General features: G+C 35.2%; 2 protein-coding genes across 12 annotated transcripts in view; one reads left to right on the forward strand and one right to left on the reverse strand.

The window, feature by feature from the left end:
* Positions 1-253: 253 nt before the first annotated feature.
* Positions 254-27,676, reverse strand: LOC106674142 (myotubularin-related protein 10-B). 7 transcript variants are annotated; one of them, XM_024226059.1, is made up of 14 exons: positions 27,590-27,673; positions 27,137-27,173; positions 10,962-11,022; positions 10,733-10,893; positions 10,520-10,672; positions 7,267-7,391; positions 7,048-7,182; positions 6,780-6,995; positions 4,672-4,817; positions 4,465-4,611; positions 4,236-4,408; positions 3,930-4,100; positions 3,657-3,875; positions 254-1,723 (listed from the first exon to the last, which is right to left on the reverse strand). In XM_024226059.1, the coding sequence occupies exons 4-14, from the start codon at positions 10,856-10,858 to the stop codon at positions 1,484-1,486; spliced, it is 1,851 nt and encodes a 616-aa protein (XP_024081827.1). In that variant the 5' UTR covers positions 10,859-10,893; positions 10,962-11,022; positions 27,137-27,173; positions 27,590-27,673; the 3' UTR covers positions 254-1,483. The 7 variants fall into 7 exon arrangements, with proteins under 7 accessions (XP_024081827.1, XP_014262172.1, XP_014262168.1 ...); XM_014406686.2 differs by lacking the exons at positions 27,137-27,173; positions 27,590-27,673 and adding exons at positions 11,927-12,069; positions 17,156-17,276 and having other exon boundaries at positions 6,834-6,995; XM_014406682.2 differs by lacking the exons at positions 27,137-27,173; positions 27,590-27,673 and adding exons at positions 11,927-12,069; positions 17,156-17,276.
* The window catches only part of LOC106674144 (vacuolar protein sorting-associated protein 33B), a 28,025-nt gene continuing 12,401 nt past the window's right edge, over positions 12,084-27,707 (forward strand). The window contains exons 1-3 of one of the 5 annotated variants that reach the window (XM_024226062.1): positions 17,504-17,684; positions 21,235-21,377; positions 27,278-27,557. In XM_024226062.1, coding sequence (XP_024081830.1) covers positions 17,527-17,684; positions 21,235-21,377; positions 27,278-27,309 — 333 coding nt within the window. In that variant the 5' untranslated portion in view covers positions 17,504-17,526 and the 3' untranslated portion in view covers positions 27,310-27,557. Of the gene's footprint in view, positions 12,126-17,503; positions 17,685-21,234; positions 23,057-27,277; positions 27,558-27,707 lie in introns of those variants that run through there. The other 4 variants (XM_024226061.1, XM_014406688.2, XM_024226060.1 and 1 more) reach the window with 4 other exon arrangements.

Consider the following 27,707-nt stretch of genomic DNA (forward strand, 5'->3'; position numbering starts at 1 on the left):
CGTTTTTCAAAAGCCAATTAGTTTTTTCAAATCAAATTGATCCTTTTCTAAACTAAAATTTACATTTGAAAAAAAAAAATTTGAACTTTTCCTAAACCAACAGCATCTTTAAAAAATTGAACTTTTGGTCAATCTTACAACCTTTTGTTTAAACCAAAATGAACGTTTTACAGAAACAAATTAAGTTTTTTCAAACCAACAATTGAACGTCTGCTATATCAAATTATCTTGGGATGTTTTTTTAAACGTAAAAAACGAATTAGTTTGTTCATATCAAATTGAGTTTCGCTTAATGAAATTGATCCTTTTCTAAACTAAAATTAATGTTTTTCTAAAAAAATTTAACTTTTTTAAACCAGCAGTTATCCAACAGTTACCAAAATCTTTACTTTCCCATGGATACCTTTCATTTTATATATATTATTATATTTTTACAATACCAGGTACAGAAGTTGATAAAAACAACTGTAAACATAAGTTAAATCTTTTTGATTTCTTTGGCAATATTTTTATGCCAGCCAAGGCAAAATTTAACAACTTTTTAATGATATAATTATTATTAACGTTAAAAATAAAAAATTATTAATTTTTAACATTGGGGTAGATGTGAACATTTTAGCAAATTTACTCAAGTAGACACCAAATAATAAACTTATTAGTTTTTAAAAGCAAATTCGTGGCTTTCCCTACGAGCTTGAACTACAAATCGTTGATGTGGAAAATCAAGATTTGAATTCAAGTGCTAACCCACAAACACCTTCAACCTCGGCTTTTGACAGGTCTCAGGCTTATCGAGTCAAGACTCAGGGCTCAAAACCTGGACGAGGCGCAAGACAACGCAAAGCAGAGAAGTTTAGGATCAAGAAGAATGAGGAGTTTGATCAAGAACTATCATTACAGATGATGAAATTTTTCCACAAAAACAAGTAGTACAACTCTACTCACCACCACTATTGGTCAGCACTGCCACATGCAAATTTGCTTCAATAGCCATCCAATCTGTACAAGTTTTGTACAATGCATGTACAATTAGTTTTTAAAACTTGAAAAAAAGTTAAACTTAAAATTAACTTATACAGATACTTAATTATAATATAAGATTATTAAAAAATATAGGCATAATTTTTTTTTCATTTGGTTTGTTTTTTCCTTAGGGACTTTATGAACTAACATGTATAAATTTTAGACTATTATAAAATAAAATATTTCTATATTAAAGAATATATTAAAAATACAAACATATTTGCTGAGGTGAAATACATTATTTAAAACAATAAATCACAGACATGGAGTTTCATTTGAACAATCATCCTTAAATCTAAAGTGACTATTACAATTATCAATTTAATTCTCAACATTCACTTATAAATTGAACCTTTTCTCCATGATTATTGTTTATCATTTGACAAAAATCATGAGGTGCAGAAAAAAATTTTTAATAAACAAATTGTTCACTTACGTTTTTTCTTATTATTCTTTAGACTCAGTCAGGAGTGTTCAATATTGATTGCGAGTCGAGCATTATCTCAGACGAGTAGAAACTGGTGTTGAGCGAAAGTGAGCTGACGAGGAGTGCCGACGGAGGGCTCATCATTATGGAAGATCCCCTTGAAAACGGGAAGAAAGAACCGTATTGGGACAAAGCGTCCGGCGAAAACGAATCAGTGCCCAGGTCACCGTCGTTTTCCGACTGGGCCAATAATAGACGATTCATGAAATCAATCTGCGCCAAAATTAAAAATTAATGATACAAGATAATTTTAAGATGAAATGTTTTTAAATTCCTGTTATACAGGAGGGTTTAATGTACAATGTTGGATGTCGAGGACAAGGGGTAAAAACTACTTTACAATACATTTTTCATACTATAATAAATTAAAAAATTATTAGATTGCTAGGATTTGAACCCAAAACCGCTAACTTGGCAAATATGAGTCGGGCGCCCTAAATCAGCTACAGCAGTCCCCATAAATTAATTTATGTGATGCAAGGCAATTGCACATTCATTCAATAATAACTGGATTTTCAATTCTCGCCCTCCTGGGTCGCAATTTTTTAAAATTTTTCTCATGCATTATGATTGGCCTTCAGGTCAGCCATTACGCTGATTAGAACTGTTTGCCTGAAAGTCAGCCACATTAACTGTGTTAAGTAATGTTAGGAATTTCAAAGCAGATTGTTTGATCAAATGTATTTTGTCGGTCAAACTCCTGACAAACCAGAAGTACAGTTACCTAGTACAGAAGAGCCAAATGATATTAACAAGTACAATTAATTAAGGTTTTTAGTTGAGATAAAAAAGTCAATAGCACGAGCGGGATTCGAACCCACGATCTTCGGCTAGATACGCCGCTGCTCTACCACTTGAGCTATCGTGACCTCGATTCACTTGGACACCAACTTCTCATCTCAACCCCACCTTTTGAATTTTCCCTCCTTTTTGCCATTTTTCAAATGTCGTGTAATCGGATTGGATTCTTGGCGACAAATGAAATGGCCATGGAGAGCTTTAATGAAGTATACTTCATTTTAAACTTATTCAATTCACTAGTTTCGTGGTCCGCTTGACCAATTAATATTAACCAATTAATTAAGGTTTTTAGTTGAGATAAAAAAGTCAATGACACGAGCGGGATTCAAACCCACGATCTTCAGCTTGATACACCGCTGCTCTACCACTTAAGCTATCGTGACCTCAATCCACTCGGACACCAACTTCCCATCTCAACCACACCTTTTGAATTTTCCCTCCTTTTTGCCATTTTTCAAATGTCGTGTAATTGGATTGGATTTTCCGTGTCAAGTGGACCTCGAAATTAGTGAATTTAACAAGTGCAGTTTAACCTTTCAAAATGGACACTTCTAATAATAGGACATCCCTCACATTTTTTTTTTTTTTTTTTTTTAAAGATTAAGTTTAAATTAAGTATTCTTTTTGTGTAAGGTCTTGGTTGAGATGAAAAATTTAGTGTCACAAGTGGGATTCAAACCCACAACCTTAGACTAGTCAATTAGAACAATAAACAAAAATGGGTTAAGTTTAAAGTTAGAAGGAGTTGGTTTCTTTACAACCTTGCGCACCAGAATCAATATTGGTCTATTGTGTCTCCATTATTATCTAGTGTTCTGCGTTAAGCTTAAGCCATTATGTTCAGCCGTCATAATTGACCTATTAAATTATTTCAATTAATTATACTTCTTATCTAAAATCTTGGTTGAGGTGAAAAAGTTAGTGTCACGAGCAGGATTCAAACCCATGACCTTCTGCTCAATATGCTGCTGCTCTAACCACTCTAGTGCTTGAGCTATCGTGACATCATGACTTTTTCATCTCAACCAAGATTTTAGATAAAATGTATAATTTATTATCTCACTCATCTCCAAATCGGTCATAATAAGGATCAGAGAATTATCTAAAACTAAACTAAAAACTGAAAAGGAAGTGTCAAACGCGTTCACAATAGAGTGGTGCAGGGTGTGAGAATTCCCAAAACATTACAGTTTGCAATTAACATGAGTCACCTGTCATTTGTTTACTTTGTAAAGTAAATTAAATAAAACTGGGGAAAGTCAGGATAAAATTGTCCAGTCATGAGGTATGTCTGGGAAAGTTCAATCGTAATATTATTTAAGATAATAAAACCGAAGCAATGTACCTGTGGATTGCCACCACCTTTGATTTCAAGAAGTGGGATATGCCTGAAGTAGCACTGCTTCCAGAGGAGTAGGCAGGGCATCCTGTGGTTGACCGGCAGATAGCTAATCGTTATATTTGGCGAGTGCGGCGCGTAAACTGGGTTATAAAGCAACGGTGCATCTTTTCCTGTTAAAATCTCATCCCAGACGCTCCTCAAGGTCAGCTTGTTCGCCGGATCCTAGAAGAATATTTGTTGTGTTTTCTCCCCATCTGTGTTTACATCAAAACATACCTCGTAGGCCAGAAGACGATCTCGTTCGCAATCAAAGAGAAAAGTGTCAAAAATGGAAACAAGCGCCGTTTCCCACAAAAGTGTAAGGTATGTCTCGGTGAACTGGAAATTAGTTGGAAACTGCTGAACTATCTGCCAGACGCAGTCAAGAAACAGAAGAAAGACTGGAGACTAAAACAAAAATTTGGGGAAAACTACAAAGATTAAAAAAAAAATCAATATTCTATCAATCTTCCTTTATTACCCAACAAAAAGTACAGTCTGCTTATCAAGAGAAAAAACTTAAGTAAATAAAACTGACTTTACCTGAACAGTTTCGGGATTGTAGACATGGGCTAATCGAGTTGAAAATGGATGGCCCATGATGACCCACTCTTTTTGAATTAGAGACTGGAATCCATAAATAGTCCGGTAATGAGGGTCGAGCAGGAGTTGAGTCAAGGAGGCGATAACACAGCACAAGTCACGTCCATCACATTCTATACACTATTAAAATAAACAACACGAAAATAAAGAAAACAATCATAGAATCTACCTTGCAGCACGACGGTGATGTTATCGTATAAGCCTTCAGCAGCCTCCGCCGACTTTCTAAGGCATGCGGAAACATACAACAGCCATTTTGAGTTCTCCAAGTTGGACAGGAAATGGTGATCTTGAGTCCAGAAATGTTTCGCGTCGTCTGAAAAGTTAAAATCGAATTAATACACTTTTGTAAGGAAAAAAGTTTAAGTGTTTAAACCTGGAGTGCAAAGTTCTCTCAGTTTCATAAAACTGTGCTGGATGTCCCTTATACTGGGAAGTTCCCTGGTCAGGTCTAAAACCATTGGCTTTGTAAGCTTTGGGTGACTTTTTCTAATTGATTCCAGCATAAGATTTTCCTGTTGCCTGAAAAATAAAAAGATCTTATTTTCTTAAAAACTTCTTTCCTGATTCAAATTCATACTAAACAGTCAAAAATATTGAAAAAAAATTATAGAAAAATAAAATCTAGAACAGCTTTAAGTATGAAATATAATATAAAGGAGTCCCACTAATCCAAAAACCATTGATTCAAATGTCTGTCTGATCCAAACTCATCAAGTGGGAGAAAGGAAATTTTTCATTTCGCAAAATAAATTTTTTAAATATTTTCTAGTTAAAAGGTATTAATGGACACTTATTGTAGCTTTGCCCACTCCAAACTCTACTGCCTATTTCCCTGTACTTTAACCCTTAAATTGTGAAGTCTGCGAGGTGATGTTTGGTTATCACCAAACATTTTGGTCTGTCATACACATTTCAACCTGTCTATCTTCAGTGATAGGTCTTAATTAAAACCTAAAGATGGCGACAGCCAAAACGCATCAGACAGACAACAGCAAAGATGACAGATCAAAATGTTCAGGAACAACTTAACTACACTCTTTTCTTTGTACAGCTTATATATACTTTCAGCTTATTTTTCAAAATACATTGGAACTTCTCTTAATGGACACCTCTAAAAAGCAGACACCTCCATTGAACAAATTTTAATTCTCAGACATCTTCCCATTAGTTTCTTCATAAAATCTTCTACAAAGAGGACACTTCCAATGACAGATACGGACAGCTTTTTCGGATATATTCTGCGGTAAAAGGTGAGGTTGAGATGGAAGGTTGGTGTCCGAGTGGATTGAGGTCACGATAGCTCAAGTGGTAGAGCAGCGGCGTATCAAGCCGAAGATCGTGGGTTCGAAGCCCGCTCGTGCCATTGACTTTTTATCTCATCTAAAAACCTTAATTAATTGTAATGTATTAATTGGTCAAGCGGACCACGAAATTAGTGAATTTATTATTTTAAAGTTGAAAAACTTACTATGGTGATTCTAAACTACTATTTCCAAACCTAGAGACCGGCAAATTTCAGAAAACGTACTCAATTTAATATCCTTTTTGTTGGTTTGTTATTTTTTAGAAAATCAATCCAGTTTATATTTTATACCCTGGTTTGCTTAATCGAGAGAAGGCCTTAGAAGTTGCAAAACACGCAAAGCATCATTACGCTGGCGTGACTATTTACAAAAGAACATAAGGTTTCTTTTAAGACATTTAATGGAGCGAAAGACAAACCTGGCTGGAAAAATTTAAACAACATTGGGCCGATTTTGAACCTACATTTAATTGCAATGATACAGCCTTATTTTTAGAGCACTTCTGGATACAACTATGCAGGAAATGTTTTAAAGGTTTAACTTTCCTCTCGTAGAAAAACCCTCTGGTCATAGAAAAAGGTTAAAACTCCTCGGTGTTCCAAAGGTGTTGATATTTTGTAATCGCCATTGTAGCCTTCTTGAAATGCCAATTTTTTTTTCTCACTTACTCATTCTTATCGCAAAAGTGGACAATATTTCATTAAATTTCATTACTCAATGTCCATTATAAAGAAGTTTGACTACTTGTTTCTGCATTAATGCTGTTATTCTGCTAATGGGTCTTTTCAATAATCTAAACAGGGCAAAATCTCAATTAGTTCAAACTATAATGACTCTACTGTATGTATTTGTTGTATGTTAACATAAAATTCAACAAATACAGGTATTGCTGAGAAGATATATCAAAGAATTATATTTTTAAAATAAATTACCTCATAAAGTTTAATTTCTACGTATAACTTGAACAGCATGCACTTAATGACCACAAACGCCACAGGGATGAAACAATAATTAAGAGCCCCTAGTAGAATGTCGCCTTTGAAACTTGTCTATTCCTCCTCATTCATACAATTATTAACTGTATTATTAAATAACCACAAAAGTATCAAGAGTGTTTCAAAGGCGGCCTTCAACTCGATTCATCAGTTATGGGGCCCGGAACTGAGAGTTACCATACCTGGAGCAGAGGTTTGGTGTATAGAATTGTAAATGCGCCCTGTGGTAGACGTACCTGTCCGTGATAGTGGGCATGATGTCTGCCATGCGGACCAGAGCGGCACCGGCCGAGTTCGACCAACACCAAATCGGAGGCCGGTTGGCGCGGAAATGCTGCGCTGCTGTCATCAACTGGGCGTCGACCACCTTAGCGGGCGTTACTATCCACTTCGATAAGCTGTAAAATTATTATTAATAATTGTCGACTAACCAGATACAATTTAAATTACCTTGGTGATAGGTGAAAATTAAGGTTTGCTGCTGAGAGACGCCAACCATAGCAGTGTGTCCTTGCTAGCTCCTTTCCCCAGTCACCTGCCTCCCGAAACATATTTGTCTCAGTTTTTGCAGTAAGTACGAGTTCTCTACTCAAAAAAATAATTTAATTTAAAAAATTGAAAAGTTTATTAATGAAAAATATAGTAGAATTTATTAGAAAAAATGAGTACCCATAATCATAAAGAAAAAGTAGGGGATGTCTTTGCGCAAAGGCATGATGAAGTAAGGTGTTTGTTAAGGTTTTTCCATGGCCAATCGGAGAAAACTTGAAGCTAAATGATAACACTCTCAAATTCTGTAAGCGAATAAAAATAAGTGAAAAATACATTTTCTTCTAAATACATTAATAATCTAACTTAAGAAAGAAATAGTTGAATATTAGAAAATAGAACTTTTACTGACAATGGGGTATGGATGTGGGATCACTATTTTAATTAAATCATTAACTACTTTCGTGGTCCGCTTGACCAACTGATACATGACAATTAATTAAGGTTTTTAGTTGAGATGAAAAATTTTTTTTAAAAGCTTTTTTTCATCTCAACTAAAAACCTTAATTAATTGTCATTTTAATTAAACTTTTTTTTGTGATACTAGATTAAAAAATATTAGAGATGTGTCCAAGTGTTATTACTAATGGGCCCAAGAATCCGAGAAAAAATACACTGACAGGCAAAAAATTCCACCCAATTGATTTTTTTTTTCATTTTCTCGATAAAAGAAAATTCTGCCCTTAATTCGTTTCATTGTATTTACCAATAATATGTTTATGATCTGTTTTAAATTGTGAATATCAATAAGAAACACAATCCTTAATCCAAAACAAGGATAAAGGATGTTTCAATGTTTACTTTCTACATAATTTAAAATGTTTATTCAGTCCCATTTGAATTCTGAAGCAATAAACTTTAATTTTAATCTTTGTTTTCTTAATTTCAAGTTGTAAACTTAAAAATGCCACTTAGTGCTGAGGATGTTGCGCACTTATTGACGATGGATGTTCCATCAGGAATGCGGCTATTGCCAATGGAGATCCCTATGAAACTCTGTGAGAGGTGGTTAGACATTTTCGAGAAACTGGGTCCTCCCATAGAAGGCCCGGTTCTGAACGCCCTAGGGTAAAAGAACCACAAGACGACTGTTTTGACTTTGAGAATTTTACAAAGATTTGTTAAGCGATTCATTAGCTCCAGGAGTTCGAGGTGTCCAAATTTCTGAACGCACTGCTCAAAGAAGATTAAATCAGTAAGGACTGATGGCTTTTCACCCCATAAGAGCACCAGAATTGACCAGAACACACAGAGTTGCTCGCATTTTCTTGAGAACACAGCCATTAGTCTTTGGATGATTGGTCTGCTGTACTTTTTACAGTGTAGATTTGCTCTACGATCTGCAGATGGACGTGAAAGAGTGTGGAGAAGGTGCAATGAAAAGTTCGAAGCCTGTAATTTTTCCAAGAGCCAACCTTTTCAATGTAGCTCAGTGATTGTGTGGGAGGGAATTTCAATGAAGAGTCGCACAGAGTTGGTTGTTGTTCATGGAGGGTCACGCTGTGTAGATAAAATTTTGGAAAATCATGCGTAGCCTAACCTCAATGAAAGCAACGACAATCCTACTCTAATGCATGGTAATGCTTGTCCACATCGCTCGCACAGTACAAACCTTCAACAAGATAACATCAAGGTCTTAGCCTGGCCAGCCCATTCTCTACTTGAACCCCATCAAACATTTATGGGATAAACTCAAAAGATGAATAAGAGCATGTCCATCACTCCCTTACACACTCCACGGTCTTCAAAGGACTTTTCGTGAAGAATGGGCTAATCTCCAGCCAAGAGACATTTCCAGACTGGTAGAAAGTATTCTGAGGCATCTTCGAGATGTAATTAAGGCAAGAAAAGGAAATATGCGATATTGAAATATTAATTAAAAATTATTTGGAGATCATGAGATCATCATCATCTGGTGTGGCATAGGTTTTAGAAAATCATTTTCTTTATCGTGCCAACGTTTCGATCTTTAGCGAGATCATCTTCAAAGCCTGGGATTTATAAACATTGTTTAAATTATAGAAATGCATGTAGGGTGTGAAAAAATGAATTTTATACAATGCTAGAAATTTTAACTTCCTATACAGTCCACAATCATGAAAGGACTCTTCGTGAAGAATGGGCTAACTTCCAACTAAGAGACATTTCCAGACAAATGAAAAGGTTGCCAAGGCGTCTTCAAGATGTAATTAATGTAAGAGGAGGAAATACACGATATTGAAATGTTAATTAAAAATCTAATTAAAACAAATTTTATCTGTCTTTTTTTCCATTTTCCTTAGCAATTTCCATCTTTTTTTATTTATTTATTTTATTTTATTTTATTTGACAAAGACTCAATTATTAAACATAAAAGTATTATTTATAAATCGGAGTAGTGTACTTCATTTTTAAATCATTAATTCACTACTTTCATTAAAGCTCTCCGTCACCATTTCAATTGTCGTCGAGAATCCAAACTGATTACACGACATTTGGAAAATGGCAAAAGGAGGGAAAACTCATAAGGTGGGGTTGAGATGGGGAGTTGATGTCCGAGTGGATCGAGTTCACGATAGCTCAGGTGGTAGAGCAGCGGCGTATCTAGCCGAAGGTCATGGGTTCGAATCCCTCTCGTGCCATTAGCTTTTTTTCATCTCAACTAAGAACCTTAATTAATTGACATGTATTAATTGGTCAAGCGGACCACGAAAGTGGTGAATAAAAGTGTAACTTTGATTAATATATAAAAATCAAGTAATATTACAAGTGGGCAGAATTTTTTGCCTGGCAGTGTATTTTAAGTCATTTTTTAAAAATGTTTTCCTGCTTTTGATGTGCATGTATTTCAAATTTATTATATATCTGTCAATTTTTTATACATGTATTTTTATTTAGGATAAGAAAATAATAAGTAGGAACATATTGAATGAGATTAAAGATTTAAAAAGATGCAAAAACAATTGATGTTTCCAGTAAAGTAGGTCAAAAATCTTTTTTTCTTTTTTTTTTGTTCTTACTTTTTTATTTGGATTCATTTTAAGCACCTATAAATACCATTTAAATATAAATTTTCATCTCCTTCCGTATGATAGATAGCTATGGCATAACTATTTGGTCATCACATTGAAATAGAACATTTAAATTTTTTTTCTACTCCTAGAGCCCATTAGCAAGAACATTCAGACATATTTTATATTTTTCGACCTAGTATTACCTAAAAAAGTTTCATTAAAATTGATAATATCTAATTCAATTAAAACATACATTTATGAAATTTTAAAATATATTTAAATACATAATAATATTTGAATTTGGTAAAAATATTTGTATTTGCAATTTTTCTTCTTGTGGTGAGTAAAAATGTTATATTTTATTAATTTCATTTATGTACCTTACAAACAACATAAAGCCCTTTGACTTTTTCAGCGATCTGCTTTCCAGGGACCAGCTTCTTTTTCTTATCCCCATAGATGTACAAAGAGTCGACATTCGTCAGGCAGACATCATTCTCACCTAGGTGGAGCACATCTTCAAAACTGACCTCCTGTCACACGGCAAACTTTCAGGTCACACCTTCCAATCGTATTAGACCAAAATAAATCACCTGTCTTGTTTTTTCATCGGACGTGATAAAAGAGAGTTTGAATGAAGTGACGCAGAGCAGCCCGGATCTACCCTGAGACGACACGGTCGTCGATTTCATAGAGGTGTCCCTGACGGGCGAGAACATAAGGACGTTCTGTGCCTCTGCGATAAGTGCTTCGCCTAAATTTTTTTAACTTATTTTACACTACTATATTTAATTTAAAAAAAAATATATATATATATTTTACCACGAATAAGCCTTGGAGAGAGGTGCTCAATATAGGAGTCATCATTGCTTGAATTAAGAAACTGAAATATACAATTTTAATTATTATAACATACTAAACTGTTTTTCATACAATTCTATCCTATTTTTTTAAATTTTAAATACACCCAAGTCTATTTACACCAAACTTGTTTTATGTCAATATCTGACTGATCATTATTTCTATTGACTGTCAATATTTAACTGAATAAATATTTCATTTGTTACTTATAATTAAGTAATTTATTGTACATGACAGGCTGAGGTTGACTGTTTATTTTCAAGTATTTTGAAATAGATCTACAAAGAAACATTCTGTGCTACTTTTCATGTTAGTGACCAAACAGAAAATATATATATTGCTCATATGCTAATGACCCCAATTAAAACAGTAAATTTACTTCTATCCCTTGGCTCAAATATAAATATTATCACCGTAAAAAATATCTGAGAAATGATAGACAATCTCATTTTCAACATAATTTGATTGGGCAAATTTATAAGGAAAAAAAAATTAAAATTCAATAAGAGTATGCTGTAAACTGTGTGAAACTTTAAAAAGAAAGAGTGAGAGAGTAAAGGAAGAGAGAGAGAGAGAGAGAGAGAGAGAGAAAAAAAAAAAGAAAGAGACAAAGTTTAATAAATGAAAAAATAAAACAATTTCATTATTTCTTCATATTTTCTATCAAGAACAAACAAAACAAAAAGTATGTGCATTTTGATTAAAGTGTTTTAAATAGTGATAATAAGTAATAAATAGTACATGTAAATAAAACAAGTAAAAATTTGATGCTAAAAATGTTTTTGTGGGAGAGAATGAAAGTTTGAAAGGAGGAAAATTTTTTTTACCAGGTCAACCACCCCCTTACTCAATAAACGCCAATCCTTTTATTTTACTCTATTGTAACGACAATTGAAATGGTAATTTGATAAAAAGAAATTGCTTACATTAATACGATAGATTCGACTTTTCAGCAGAGAATATCGAGATAAAGCGCTGATAAACCTGGATACCCAGGAATCAGTCCAAGGGGTCTGAGTCATTGCTGGTTTGTGCCGGCAATACGAAGTACACTCGATAGATAAACAGTCTAAGGCAATCAACAGTTTGACTAGTGTACGAATAAATAACACAGTGGAAAATGGAGTAAGTAAGCATTAAAACAACTTTACAATGATGTAATTTTTTTCTTACTTGTCATCTTTTGTTGCAAAGTTCATATTAATTTTTTTTAAATTGGCAAATTTTATAAAAATAATGAACTATACTGACAGTAGCTAGTAACTAAGCCCATTATAACAAATTTATAATTAATTATTTAAAAATACAGCATGACATTCTACTGTAAAATAGGTCCAATTAAATAAAAAATTATTCAAGCTTTTCCAAGCATTTAGCTCAATTAAAAAAAAAAGATATGTTGGGCAGATGTGGTTTACTTTAGCATAACAAAAAAGTAAAAGAAATATCAAATACAAACCAAAAACTCCAAGTTAAAAGGTATTTTTCATAGCAACTCAAGACTTTCAATGTGTTACCCTAAAATGTGCATACACGTATATACAAGTCATGACAAAAATCAACTATATTTACATTTATTATATACATGACAAAAAATTAACTATATATCGTATTCAAAATTAAACAACACACAGGTCTGAGTAAGATTTTCCTGTACAAATTTCATCAAAAAGTCATAAAAAGACAGAATTGTTCAATCAACAGGAATATTAATTTACAACAAATATTGGATTTGAATAGCAATTATTCTTTGAATGGTAATTATTTAATTATTATTTTCCTCTTTATACAACACCAGTTGCATTAGTCATCAATTATCTGGCATGATGTCATTACTGTGGCAAGAAACACTTCAGCTCAACATGTTCCTCGATTGAAAATATATCGAGCAAATAAATTTACATGTTTCAACGAGTTTCAATAAAATGAGAGAGAGAGAGAGAGAGAGAGAGAGAGAGAGAGAGAGAGAGAGAGAGAGAGTGTAAATATTTAAAAATTAAATATTTTGCCTCAGTCTGATCACCTCATCTCGATTTTCTACTAAAATTTGTTTTGTGATTTTGACACAATTCTGAAATGTTGAAAACATGAATAGGATGATCTAACAACAAACGTGAGATTTCTCCGTGCGATCTACAAGGCAATGATCCTGTAATTTGATCATTTTGGTACTATCCTCGCTGGGTTGGTCTGTCAAATTTCGCCATCTTCAGTGTGTCTCAGCGAGGATAGTCACAACTTGAAAAAAGAATGAACAATGCTTTAGCAAAAATTTAAACTTCACTGACATCCAACAAAATTTTGCATTGTAATGCACCTTCGAGATATTTTTATGTTGTTTATTACACCTTATACATTGTTAATTAATGCATTTAATCAATACACATCAATGAAAATTATGGGAATTACGGTGGCCGAGTGGTTAGGGTGTCTGACTATTTGTTGAGTTAGTGGTTCTCGGTTTAAATCCAATCACTACCCATGGAATTTAATTGGTAATAATATGTAAAAAATATATTAACTGGTTTGAACTTTGTCCACGACACCCAACAGCTAGTTGGACATTAAGACCTCCAGTATGACAAGAATTATTTCACCTAACATAAATTATTATAATTTTCTACACTGTGTATCAAAACCTCAAGGATACAAAAACAAGCATTTAGCTGTTATGTCAGATAGCCCAGCAGCCATCAGCTTCAATTCAAGTATTATTTGCTCAAATATGGAGCTGAAAACTAAATTAAATAAATTAGGAATACAAAATAAAGTTATTCTGTTGGGTCCCAGGACATGGTAGAAGGATACGAGAGAGTGAACGCCTTAGCAAATGGCTGCTATAACACTGATAGGTTCTGAGCATTTCTGTCGCATAGGGATTCACACTATCAATGTATCTTAGATAAAAATACAGAATGAAAATGAAACAGTGGAATTCATTCACTGGACAGAGACGATCCAAGCACAACCAAGTTTCGGAAGGAAAGAAAGAACAGAATGCATCAAAGGAAGAAAGAACAAATTTGAAAAAGATTTACGCAGAGCAAGTAGAGGGACACATTCCACAAACAAACTGCTGAGCTAAACTTACCTGCAGGAAAAAGTGTTTTACAATGTACATCCTAACCAAAGAAGAAATTCAACCATATAAACTGGATCTTGTAATAAGATTTCTTGATGAACTATAACTCACGGTGTGCTATGGGAACAGAATGAGGGATACATTATCTCTCGTAGGTCAGTCTTTCAATCTCATAAAATCAGACAACCAAGCAGCCCTAAAAGCTTAGCAGGTAAACAGGTCACATCATAATCAGTATATGCATCGAAAATCTCCAAAACCTGGGAAAACTGAACAATAATATCTTGGACACCAGGGCACAAAAGAATTCTAGGTGATGAAAAGCAGTCAATAAACAGAAAACGATCTGCAAGACCTCAGTCCCAGAACCTATACTTGGGATAACAAAGGTAAACACAGATTCCTCCACCATGGAAAAAACTCCAGAGGCATGCTGAAAAGTTCAGGACCATCGCAATAACTAAAGCAGAACTATTAGACTTAGGCCAGGCTAGGACTGGCGGAATCATAGTTGGACTTCTGGCTGGACACTGCAAACTCCGAAGTAGAACAATCCTGAAAGAAGAAAAAAAACCACGGAACATTTCCTCTGCTAGTGTGAAGATGAGGAAAAGCCCGGCCGTAACTCCAAAGGTACTGGACACAGTATACTTATGATTACAGATCTTTAAAAATTGGCAAATGCATTGCTACGGTTAGACAGGGTTAAACTCAGGATCTATAAAAGTCACTGGCATCTGAAAAAGCACCTACACAGCATGGGTATTATTCAACATTGAACCCTAATGATCTGCAACGATGAAGAAATTTCATATCATCTTTGACTGCAAAGCAATCTTTCAATGGAGACTTTTTTTTGCAAGGGTATTTCAACTACAAGGTTATATGAACCCTCAGGATGCCAGTATTTTTGAAAAAAACCCATTTGTAAGTATATCAAGTTCAAATACAGGGCTGCTGGATTCAAATCCAGGACCAGTGATGAGTGCTGTGTCAACACCTAAACCACCGACACCCCTAATGGAGACACTAGGATACCAAGAAAACCCAGAAAGAAGAATGACAATCAATGACCTACTACTTCTTAAAAAAAGGATCGACTCAATTGCACTGAACTAAGGAATTAGGAAAAGTACTATTGTACTAATGATAAATTACACTACATGGCACTACACTCAAGATGCAGTTGGGAATGCCAAACCTCCATTTCCTCCTCATCATCATCATCATGGAAAGGTCAACAAGGAGACTATTTCTTGAAAATTTGATGTATGAAAATGCAACCCATATCTATGGAGATATAATCTAGGGTATGTAGTTCCAAGCCTGCCTCTCAAACCCAACCAAAGGCCTAAATCTTGAAAGCTCCAAAAAACCCATAAGTTCACCCCTTGACAGAGTGAAGCAACCTAAGAAGACCCTGAAGATGATGGATCCATCATCCTGGTGGAAGAAACAATAAGGGGATTCTGATTCCCTGAAAGCTCAACTGATGAAAATGCCATCATATCATCTTCAATATGAACCAACAGCTCATTAGGGTGCTAAGAAGACCAAGGAAAAAGAATGGCAAAAATGGCCATAAATGACCTACTTCTTAAAAAAAGAATCGAGCCAACTGAACTGAACAATGGAACAAGAAAAAATACAATTAGTTGCAGTGCCAAACCCCCATTTCATCATTATGACGGTGGAAAGGTAAACAAGGAGACTTTGATTACTCGAAAGCTCAATAGATAAAAATGCAACATATCATCTTCAAATGTGAAGCTATAGCTCTATGGAATGTAATCTAGTGTACCAAGAAGACCCTGAAAATGAATCCATCAATGACTCTCTACTTTTTAAAAGAAAGAAAGATTGAGCCAATTGAACTGAATTAAAGGAACTAGGAAAAGTCCAGTGAGCTGCAGTACTTTGGAATGCCAACCCCTCCCCATATTTTCCCATCATCATCCTGGTGGAATTCTGATTCCCTGAAAGCTCAACAGATAAAAATTCCATCATGTCATCTTCAAATATGAAGCAACGGCTCAATGAAAACATATATTAGGGTGCTAAGAAGACCGAGAAAAAAGAATGACAGTAAATGACCTAATTCTTAAAAGAAGGATCAAGTCAACTGAATGAACTAAGGAACTAGAAAAAATACAATAAATTGCGGTGCTTGCCAAACCTCCCTTTCATCATCATCATAATGGTGGAAAGGCCAACATGGAGACTTTGATTAGTTGAAAGCTCAACAGATGAAAATGCAACTCATACCTTCAAATGTGAAGCTATAGCTTTACGGAGACATAATCTAGTGTACCAAGAAGATCCTGAAGATGAATTGCAGTCGATGACCATCTATTTCTTCATCTACTACATACTAGGAAAAGTACAGTAAGCTACAATGCTCGGGAATGCCAACCCCACTCGCCATTTTCCCATCATCATCCTGGTGTAAGAGACAACAAGGGGATTCTGATTCCTTGAAACTCAACAGATGAAAATGTCATCATATCATCTTCAAATGTGAAGCTCAATGAAAACATATTAGGGTGCTAAGAAGACCGAGGGAAAAGAATGGCAGAAATGACCGTAAATGACCTACTTCTTAAAAGAAGTATCGAGTTGCAGTGCTTGCCAAACCCCCATTTCATCATCATGATGATGGAAAGGTGAACAAAGATACTTTGATTACTCGAATATTCAACAGATAAAAATGCAAATCATCTTAAAATGTGAAGCAACGACTCAATGAAGACAACCTAGGGAACCAAGAAGATCCTGAAGTCAATGACCTTCTCCGATGTTTCTATAGAAAAGTCAAAATTTTATTTGTTTTATATTGATCCATACTTTTTTTAAATTGTATATTAAATTTTTTTCCCCATTTCAGGAGGAATGAAAGCTGATAAGTTCACAACTGAACCGAAAGCATTTCTTGCTGATAGTTCCATTCTTCCAGGTTCATGGAGAAAATAAACCATTCTTTAAAGTTTAACTGGAGATGTCAATGCTGATAGCCTGTGTCACATTTGTTATTTTTTTCATATTTGTGCGTTAATTAACAAAACTGAACACCCACCTCATCGTCAAATCCGACATAGCTTTTGAAACTCCTAGTAAGTCTTTTTTCAGACATTATAAACAAAAAAGCTTCCTTTCTAAGGCACTCGTTCTCATAATTAATCAATTAAAGATCCACAGCCGTCCGATGAACTTCCGGTTTTCCGAGTCCGAGCATTTTTTACAAGACTGGGCGAGCTCGTATTTGCAAAATTGCCACTCGAATCGGAGAAATTCAGACAAAAACAAAAGTTGGAAAATCAAAATTTGAAAACGTACTGTAAACAGAAAACCTGGTCGGACTGCGAGGTTACGGCCGAGAGGCGACGCTACGGTTTTCTGCGAGTTGCTGTCAACCAAAAATTGACCGGAGTTTCAATTTAGCCAAATATGAACAAGACGATAGATCAAAAATTGTACTCGCTAGTCCAAATTTCGCAGCAGAAGCTCTTGACCATCCTGGAACGGATCGTCGGCTTCAAGGATTTGATCATAGATGACTGCCTTATGAAACCGCTGGAGAGGATCGTCGGAGCTAGTAAACTGAGGTGACAATAATTTGTCTTTTACTTAAAAAATAGTGTATAATTTAACTAAGAAATTGTTAATCAGTCACGATTATTGAGTATATTTCCACTACTAATCGTGAAATATTGTGTTGAGGTCTGCAGTGGTGATAAACCCGTACTGTGGTTATCCTGGTGTGCCTATTCTCTAATTAGTCTGTGCATTTCGTTATTTCTTCGAAGTTAGTTTCTCATCACCATAAATGCAGTTGTGTCTGATCATCATTGACCAATTGTCGCTGGTTTGGTCTGCCATGTACATTCCAGCATTTCACCGTCTTCAGTGGCCCATCATTGTAGTTGTTTAATTGTTGTTTTTAATCATCCTGGTATGACTAATCCTTACTGGTTTTATTTGCCATGTCCACTCCAGCATTTCGCCTTCTTTAGTGGCACATCACCATAACTTGTAGATGAAGTTTGGTTGTGTCTGATCATCCTTGATAAATTGTTGTTGGTTTGGTCTGCCGTGTACATTCCAGCATTTCACTGTTTTCAGTGGCCCAACATTTTAGTTGTTTTTAATTATCCTGGTATGACTAATCCTTACTTGTTTTATTTGACATGTCCATTTCGCCTTCTTTAGTAGCACATAACCATAACTTGACTTGTAGATGAAGTTTGGTTGTTTTTATACCATCCTGTTATGCCTATTCTTTAATTTAGTCTGTCCGATGCATTTTATAATTCCATCATCTTTAGTTTATCATTGCCATGACTTATAAATATAGTTTGCCCGTTTTTGATTATCATAGAATCTCTAATCTTTACTGTTTTGTTCATCCAGGTCTGTTCCAGCATTTTGCCTTCTTTAGTGGCACATTGTCAACTTATAGACGAAGTTCAGTTGTTTTTTTCCATCCTCCAATGCCTATTCTTCAATTTAGTCTGTTCGATGCATTTCATCATTCCACCATCTTTATTTTATCATTGCCATGACTTATAAACGTAGTTTGCTTGGTTTTGATTATCACAGAATGTATAATCTTTACTGTTTTGTTCTGCCGGTCTGTACTTTGTCATTCCACCATCTGCAATTTTACATCGCCATCCTTATAGATGATAGATGTAGTTGGCTGTTTCTAATCATCATTGTAGGTCTAAACCTTGGTTTGACCTACCATGTCTTTTCTAGCAGTTTATCATCTTCAGTGGTCCTCAAGTTCCTGGTATGCCTGTTCTCTCTTTTTGCCTCTAAGATACATTTCATCAGCTTTCGAGGCACATCATAACTTATAGATGTAATTTGGCTGTTTCAGTTCGTTGTATGACTATTCGCTATTTTTGTCCGTCATGGCATTTTGTCGTCTTTACTGCCCCATGACCCATTACTATAAATGTTCGGGTTTTCTGACCATCCATTTATAACTATTCTTTAATTTTGTCGGTATGATGTATTTCTTCAATCTTCATCTGTAATTTTTCATTGCCGTGCCTTACAGATAGATTTGGTTTGGTTGTTTCCAATCATCATGGCAGGTGTAATATTTTGATCTGTCATGTTGTAACCGGCATTACGCCATCTTCAGTAGTCCTGAAGATCTTGGTAGCCTATTTTCCCATTTTGCCTCTCTGATGCATTTCATCATCTTTAAGCACAATCATCATAACTTGTAGATGCAGCTTGGCTGTTTCTCGTGATCCTGTTATATCTACTCCGATTTTGTCTGTCAGATGCATTTCGGCTTTTCACCATCTTTATTGCCACACCACATGGTTTAGACTTTTTTTTTAATTTAAATTAAATTTTTTTTTAGTTGGCTGTTATGAACTTTGCAAATTTGCCAAGGAATGTGATATATATGATTTTTTTTTTTTTTTTTTTTGGGGGGGGGGGGTTAAATGAAAAAAAGGGCCATGGCCGTGGGGGTCTAGAGCCAAGATTCTTACATGCTGCCCACTCGGTACCATAGTCCCCTTGTTTATAAATGCAGTTTTTTCCTTTTGGTCTTCATTGTATGCCTAATATAATTGGTCAGGTCCACTATGACCATTCCGGCATTTTGCCATCTTCAGTAGTCCTGAAGATCCTGGTAGCCTATTTTCCCATTTTGCCTCTCTGATGCATTTCATCATCTTTAAGCACAATCATCATAACTTGTAGATGCAGCTTGGCTGTATCTAGCGATCCTGTTATATCTACTCTCTGATTTTGTCTGTCAGATGCATTTCGGCTTTTCACCATCTTTAATGCCACACCGCCATGGTTTAGACATTTTTTATTTTTTATTTTTTTTAATGGCCGTTATGAACTTTGAAAATTTGCCAAGGAATGTGATATATACATTTTTTTTTTTTTTTTTGGGGGGGGTTTACATGAAAAAAGTGCCATGACCGTGGAGGTCTAGAGCCAAGATTCTGCTGCCCACTTGGTACCATAGTCCCCTCGTTTATAAATGCAGTTTTTTCCTTTCTGGGCTTCATTGTATGCCTAATCTAATTGGTTAGGTCCACTATGACCATTCTGGCATTTTGCCATCTTCAGTAGTCCTGAAGGTCTTGATATTCTAGTCTGCCAATTCTCTGATTTTATCTCTCAGATGTAGTTTGGCTATTTCAGATCATCACGGTATGCCTATTGCCTTGTCTCTCTGTATAATGACCGAGCATATGGGCTGTCACTTGCTTATTTTATTTTAATGTTTAATTTGTTTCTCTTTCGTAATAAAGACTTTTTATTATTTTCGTCTGTCAGGGCATTCAAACATCTTTAATGGCGCATTGATTTATAGACATAGTTTGGTTGTTTACAATCATTACTGATTTATTATACCAGACACAAAGGCAATCATCAATGATTTGACTGTGTCCATATTTTACATTTATAAAAAGTGAAGTTTTAAAAGGCCATTTCAGTACCTTGAAGGATTAAGACATGAGTTTTCCATCCACACATCTACCACTGAAGATGACAAAATGCTTTTATACATGATTATTATTATTATTATTTTAATTCAAGACAATGATTAGTTTTATTTTCATTTCCTCGAACAACCAATCATTGTTTTTTTTTCCATTTATCTATTTGTTTCTTTCAATGGCAACTTGATTGTCGACATGTTTGAGATTGAAAGCGTTGTTTCGACTTTGTCATGCTTTATCTGCGTCCATTTATCATCTTCAATTAATCAGGGCATTGCTCTAACAAACACGTTTTGTTCCTGATTAAAAATTATACCAACGATTTTTTTTCTGGGGCATAGTCGTATGTGGTGGATGCAAAATTGTTGAAGAGATACAAAGTGATGAAATTGTAAAATATTTGACAAAACATTCTGATATAAGATCATTATAAACAATCGTTGCAAACAATAAATTATCACAAATCAGCACAAAACAGGGTAAATGAATTTACTCAACTGGAGCCTTTTATTGACTGGATTATATTTGATCGTATATTTTTACAACCGGCACGACCTAAATGATCGGTAACGACCAAATTACAGGTTTATCATCTCGCAGACCACATGGAGCAATTGCACAGTTTAGTTAAATCAGGCTGAGTTTTTAATTACTTATTTTTTATTTGCAGATCTAAAGGAATTGACAAGATGTACAAACTTAACTCTGACAATCTTCCTTTGACGAATCCAGAGAGGGTATTTCTCATCAATGCCAATTTGAAAACAGTGAAGCAAGTATGCGACAGGATTAATTCTGAACTTTCCAGTGAAAGTAAGCATTCATATAATTTGATACTCGTAACCCGAAAGCTCTGTTCGATAGACGCCTTATTGGAAGAGGAAGGGCTGTACGATTTGGTCAAAACTCATGTTTTTCAGTGGGAGCTGATACCGCTCGATCGGAGGGTGCTCTCGCTGGAATGCACCAGTTTGTATAAAAGCTTGTACATCGAAGGGGATTATTCACTGCTTCACACTGTAGCGAAATCTATATGGACGTTGCAACTTTTGCTCGGAGAGCCGTACATAACTCTTGTACAGGGCAAATACTCAGAAATGGTATACGATATGGTACAGGTGTTTAACGAGAAGTTGGCAGCACCTGACACCTTAGATAGGGAAGTTACACACTTCTTGATTATCGACCGAGATGTCGATTATGCAAGTACATTACTCACAGGAGCAACGTATACCAGTCTCTTAGACGAAGAATTCGGCATCAACAGCGGCATAGTCGAACTCAAAAGTTCTAAAGGGGAAAAAAGTATCGGCCAGTTTTTAAGCAATGCTGACAGTATTTACGCCCAGATCAAAAGCAGACATTTCTCAGACGTATTTCCTTTTTTAAGCAAAGTTTCAAAAGACCTTCAAGTTGTTCAGAACGAAAGTAAGACTTTGGAGTTATCAGAGTTGAAACGGTTCATCTCCGAGGAAATGTCAACAATAACCGCTGTCAAAAAAAGTCTCGCTTATCATATAAGTGCTTGCGAAATCATAATCGAACAAATGGGCCATCGGTTCGAAGGTTTAAAAACAACAGAGGCGAACTTAATCAATTCAACAGAAAGAAAAGAAAGTTTCAAGTATATTGAGGACTCCTTAATCATGAATGTATACAATAGATATGCTATTCTCAGGCTTATATGCTTATTATCAATAACCCAAGATGGCCTGACAGAAGATGAGTATAAAAGATTCAAAACAAATTATCTACACGTTTACGGCTATCAATACTTGCCGGTTTTTTATAAATTGGAACAGGCCAATCTCTGTGTGGAACAGTCGGGTAGCTATTTGGCAAGCAGGGTCGCACAAGCCGTTGTCCTCCCTACGAGGAAGAGTGCTTTCATGAGTTTCGCTCAGAAGCTAAAACTGATACCACCTGTGTCAGACGATTATGATTTTAAGCAGCCGAAAGATGCAGGTTTTGTCTTCACTGGCAACTACATCCCTGTGGCTTGTCAAATCGTAAGCATGCTGGCAAAGGGAGACTCGTCCGAAGAGGATGTGGCCAAACTATTGCCGAATTGTACCATCAAAGGGGAGAAGAAAATCGGCAAAGGCAGTCGCACCTTTGTCGTCTATTTTGTCGGAGGAGTCACGTATGCAGAAATTTCAGCATTCCAAGTTTTGGAAAAGCTAACCGGGGCGAACATCATTGTCGCAGGATCTTCAATAATAAACGGGAATTCGATCATGAAGTCATTTTTTTAATTTTTCTTTTGATATTAATCCGATAAAAGACTTTTTTCTGCACACTTTACAGTGCTCACTAGTCAGGGAAAATACAGAAGTGTATAAAATTCAGAAAAATTATTTGGTCTTAAAGTTAAACTTTGAGCAAAGTTGCTTGAAAGTATAAATCAATCACAGTGCCTTAAGATTTTTGAAAAACACAGCCTGAGGAATAAATTGTTTATTACAAATAAAATTATTTGAATCAATGTTCAATACGTACGGATTTGTGTTTGTTTTGAATTGTTTCTAGAGAGGTCTCCAAGTAACGAAACATCCCTAGATATAAACATTTTATTTTTGTCCTGTTCTTATTTGAATCTGAATTTATTACTGGCAGAAGAGAACGCTAAGGCTAAATGTCTTATCAGAACCTCTCGTGAGTCATTTCCTAATAAAATTATCTAACAGGAAAATGACAAGCTGAGCCTAAACAAAATGCAAATATGCAAAAATTTTCTCAAATCTCAAGGGGAGAAAAAAAACAGTCCTCCTGCATATTCATAACGCTGTGATTGACAAGCTGACTGTGATAATACAAAAAAGTTTAAAAAACATGTTTTTATATTTTATTCTCTTGTCAAGTACATGTTACTACAGTTCTTATTATATTAATATTTTATATATTGTATTTAAAACGCTTAATCCACACTAAAAGCTGTATCAGTATTTTTATTGAAATATGTGTATAGTTTTGTACATAGAATATAAATAATAATAATTATTTTTTGGTCCAATCATTCAAACTTAATTTTTTCTTTATTGATCAAGGAACCAGAAACTTGAGTTCCCTCTGAGCACTGCAGTTTTACAGCTTATTGTACCCCTTCCAGCTTTCTTTTTGGGAGCTCACAAAAACACAAATGTTACATGATAGTTATTTTTATTTCTTAGTAAAGTTTAACATATCCCAGCTTTGAAAGGTCCAGTCATTTCATCCCATTAATTTGGGCCCAGGCAACATAACCAAGTTCATAACCCTTATAACCATTCCTTGCTCTTTTTATAGTACGCTTTTCAGGTTCCTGCTAAAGTGTAGGAATTCAACGGCATCCTTCCATTCACTTAACATCATCCTGTCCATCTCAGGTACACATCATCATGCTACTTCATCATTCATAGCAAAGCAGGTGTTCCACAAGGCAGCAGCTTTGGTCCCATTCTCTATTCAGTGTATACTGATATACCTATAAATCCCAATCATATGCAGAGCAATTTTTTAGCAAACCCAGAAATGTCTGGAGTGTGAAAAAATTGACTCAACTCAAATCCCAACATATAACCTTCATTTCTCCAATCTATTCCAACCCTGTTACTCTCCCAGCAACCGATTTTGTTTGCTATTTGGGTTACACGAACCAAAAGATTTACTTGGAGCCCCATGCTCAACTTAAAAGAAAAAAATGACCAAAAACGTCTCATAACCAATTTGTACGTACGGAATTGAACTGGGGGTTCAACAAAGCATTACAACCTCCAAAAAAATCCACTCTCAAATGCTTCGAAACATTGCCCAAGTTCCCTACACCTTATCCAACAGAAGCCTCTGGAAAACCCTTGACCCTCATACTTAACCGCAGTCCAACGTCTTTCAACCTGAAAATCCTATTATACAAAAAAAGCTAATTGTTTCACAATTTCCCTCCAAATGTAATTAATATATGTAATTGGAAGGTTAAACAAGAGGAGAAATACTCTTGTTTAACCTTATAATAAAAAAAATCATAAAGAGAACAAAATTGTTTGTTACACAAGCACTGCTGTAATTTAAAAAAGTCTATTCTATATAGTAACTTATGCTAGATACTTATGTGTAATTTGTAGTTTTTATCATTACCAATCATTTTGGTTTGCCTAATTCTTACAGGTTTAGCATTTTGTCATCTTCGGTCAGTAACGACCAAACTACTAACTAGGTTCATCACCCCATGGAGAAATCTCAAAACTAACGAACTAAGTCATAATTGCAATTTGAATTTGTACATTTGTTTATCTAGACTTTAAAACGTTTTGTTTAAATTTTTATTATTCAATTTTATTCATTAATATCTATTTTTTCTTAAATTGATTTTAATTATAAGTTAATTTAGATTATAGGCGTTAAAAACAGATCTATTAACCTGGATATGAGTTTATTTACCTTATAATGGACTGAATTTTAAATTTGGTCGATTAGTTTTGGTAATATCAGAGTACGTCCTACTTTTATTCTGCCCTAAAGAAAGTCTCATTTAATGATTATTTTTATTTATTATTATTATTTTAAATTATTTTATAGAAAATGACCCAGCCTCTCATCACTTACACTCACTATTATTTATTCATTTTTTATTTTTAAAAAATCAATGCCAGTTTATCAATGTATCCATATAAAAATTGTATTATTTATAACAACAATCCAAATATGCGCTTGTTATCTTTGCAATGGAACTGATAAAAATGCACTCTTGACATTTCCCAGAAATTATTTTCAATAGGTATCTCTTTTTACATTTTTTTTTTTTTTATTCCCCTGGGCATTTTAAAAATAGGTCAGGGAAAAGGGTGTAAAGAAAAACAGGGTCTCGATCTTTCAAGGAATTTGCCCCTTGTTGACTCCCACATAATACAATCACGATAATAAATAGATTCATTCAATAAAACAATTAACTGTATTCTATAAAAGTCCTTATTTACACAATCAAGAAACTCGTTGGTTTGCTTAAGAAAAGTTCTTGTATTCACGCTAATAAATACATTCACTCTCGGCACACTAGGGGCACAAAACTATCACTACTATATGCAATAAAACAACCTTGTTTCCTCCAAAAATTATAACAAGGTGCCCAGATACTCGTTGCTATGCTCAAGAATAATTTTCATGTCTGGTGACATTCCTACACATTCTCTGTATGGAGCCAAGGAATTGCACTCTTCAATTAGGTGGAACACATCGAGCAACCTTCCTCTGCATGCAGACACATTGGGCCAAAAGTAAATCTCCGTGTGTCAACCTTGCATAGCATATTCTGCCACCTATTAACAGTTCTCTTGATATGCAAGAGCTTCTCGCCGATCTGGTCCACCAATGCTGCCACATTTTTTTAATCATGTTTTTTTTTAATTGAATTTTTAGTATAACAGTGGTTGGGATGTTCCGGCCTTAGCTGCCAAGTCCGTTTTGCCATTACCCTCCAGATCTATTTTTCCGGGTATCCTGACAACCACCTTTTTGCCGAAACGCTTCGTTTGGTATCTATTCAACGAGAGCACAATGCAGTAACTACCGTGAGGGAGACAAACCATCATCTCAAATCACCTCAACCGCATGCCAAATCACATACAATTCCACCATGTAAATGCTACTGTGTGGTGCAAGCGACCATTAAGTAAATACACCCTTGCAATAGATACCACACCCTCTTCAGTCTTAGACCCTTCTGTGAATAAGAGGCGAAAACCAGTGTACTTCCATCTAAGTTTTAAGAACTTAGTGAGGTAATGGTATGGTAGAGTAGGCAACTTAGTTAACAAGATCATACTGGACAGCCAGAAGGACCTAGGATGGAGTTGATCAGTTACCCAGCTTGAGTATTGTTCCCAGTGTCATCCTTGCCCTCGTCGCTTGTAGGTTTCACTCAAAAGTGGATGTTTCAGATTGACCAGCAACCACACTGCATAGCTCTTCAAAGTTCGGGCAGCAGCACTCCTAGCTCACAGCATAGAATTGCTAAAGGGCTTGTTCTAAATGTGCCAGAGACCGCTCAAAGACCCTGATAGAGCCTATCAAGTCTGTGCAGGCACGATTTTCAGCCCATGTAACCATAAAAGGTCAAGCACAGCCTGAAGTAAAATATTTTCTTTTTTTCTTCATGGGAGAAAAATTTTCTCCCTGTCCACTCCCCGCCTAAAAGGCTGACAAATTTTAATAATGCTACTATTTTATTTTCCTTCAACTCGACAGCGTCATTGTATGGCTGCCATCTTAATTTTCGGTCAATTGCGAGGCTGAGGAACCTCATTGACTCTACATACCTTATCACAGCACCCGTAAGACAGAGATGCAGAATGCTGTGGGCCCTTCTCAGCCTAGAAAAATTTTTCGATACAGAGAAGGCAAATCCGGTTTCCTCGGCTCTTCCAGCCCCATAACCTTTATTGCTCACTGTAAGGTCTTTCCACGAAAGGAAAAACAGAGGTTGTCTAATTGTTCGGGGACACCATCAGCAATACATTTTGATCGAGAAAAGTGTAATGCTTATCACTGAACCTTGAGGGACTCCATTCACTTTAACAAATTCCATGGTGAGTACATACCCCAGCATGACACGGACCCTCAGTTCCTCAGGAATGCCTTGAACATTTTAAATAGCAATTGTGAATATAATTTTCATTTTACTAGACTCAAAGTTTTCTTTGGAGAGATTGTCTTTAATTGTATCATTTTCTTTTTTACAGTCATTCATAATTTGGAAAAGAGCCACCAATAGTTTTCCTTTGGTTTAAGACTAAGAAGCTCACATTACTATTATAAATAAGACTGAAAGAGATCCTGAACTAAAAAAAACTGGATAATTCATTTGGAAATATGATGAAAGTTTACTTTGATCTTAACCAGCAGTTATTGCTCAAATACATAATTTTACCACTTGGAATAATCTTGAACCATTTCACACCACCCAAACAATTTATATTAATTACTAAGAGCAAAAATTAATGTTGAATGTTTTGTTGCAGGTTGGTTTTAAAGAAAAAACCAGATTAACTTACTTTAGTCGTTTTATCCGTTTCAAAACCGGCATTGTCGTAAAAGGTCATTTTTTCCCAGGTCAGCTCGAACTAGGTAACGCACAAATACAAAGTGTTCATATATCACAAATAGATCAAT

The sequence above is a fragment of the Cimex lectularius genome, unplaced genomic scaffold (genome assembly GCF_000648675.2).
Source record: "Cimex lectularius strain Harlan isolate CLEC.00 unplaced genomic scaffold, Clec_2.1 scaffold110, whole genome shotgun sequence".
NCBI classification, from domain to species: domain Eukaryota; kingdom Metazoa; phylum Arthropoda; class Insecta; order Hemiptera; family Cimicidae; genus Cimex; species Cimex lectularius.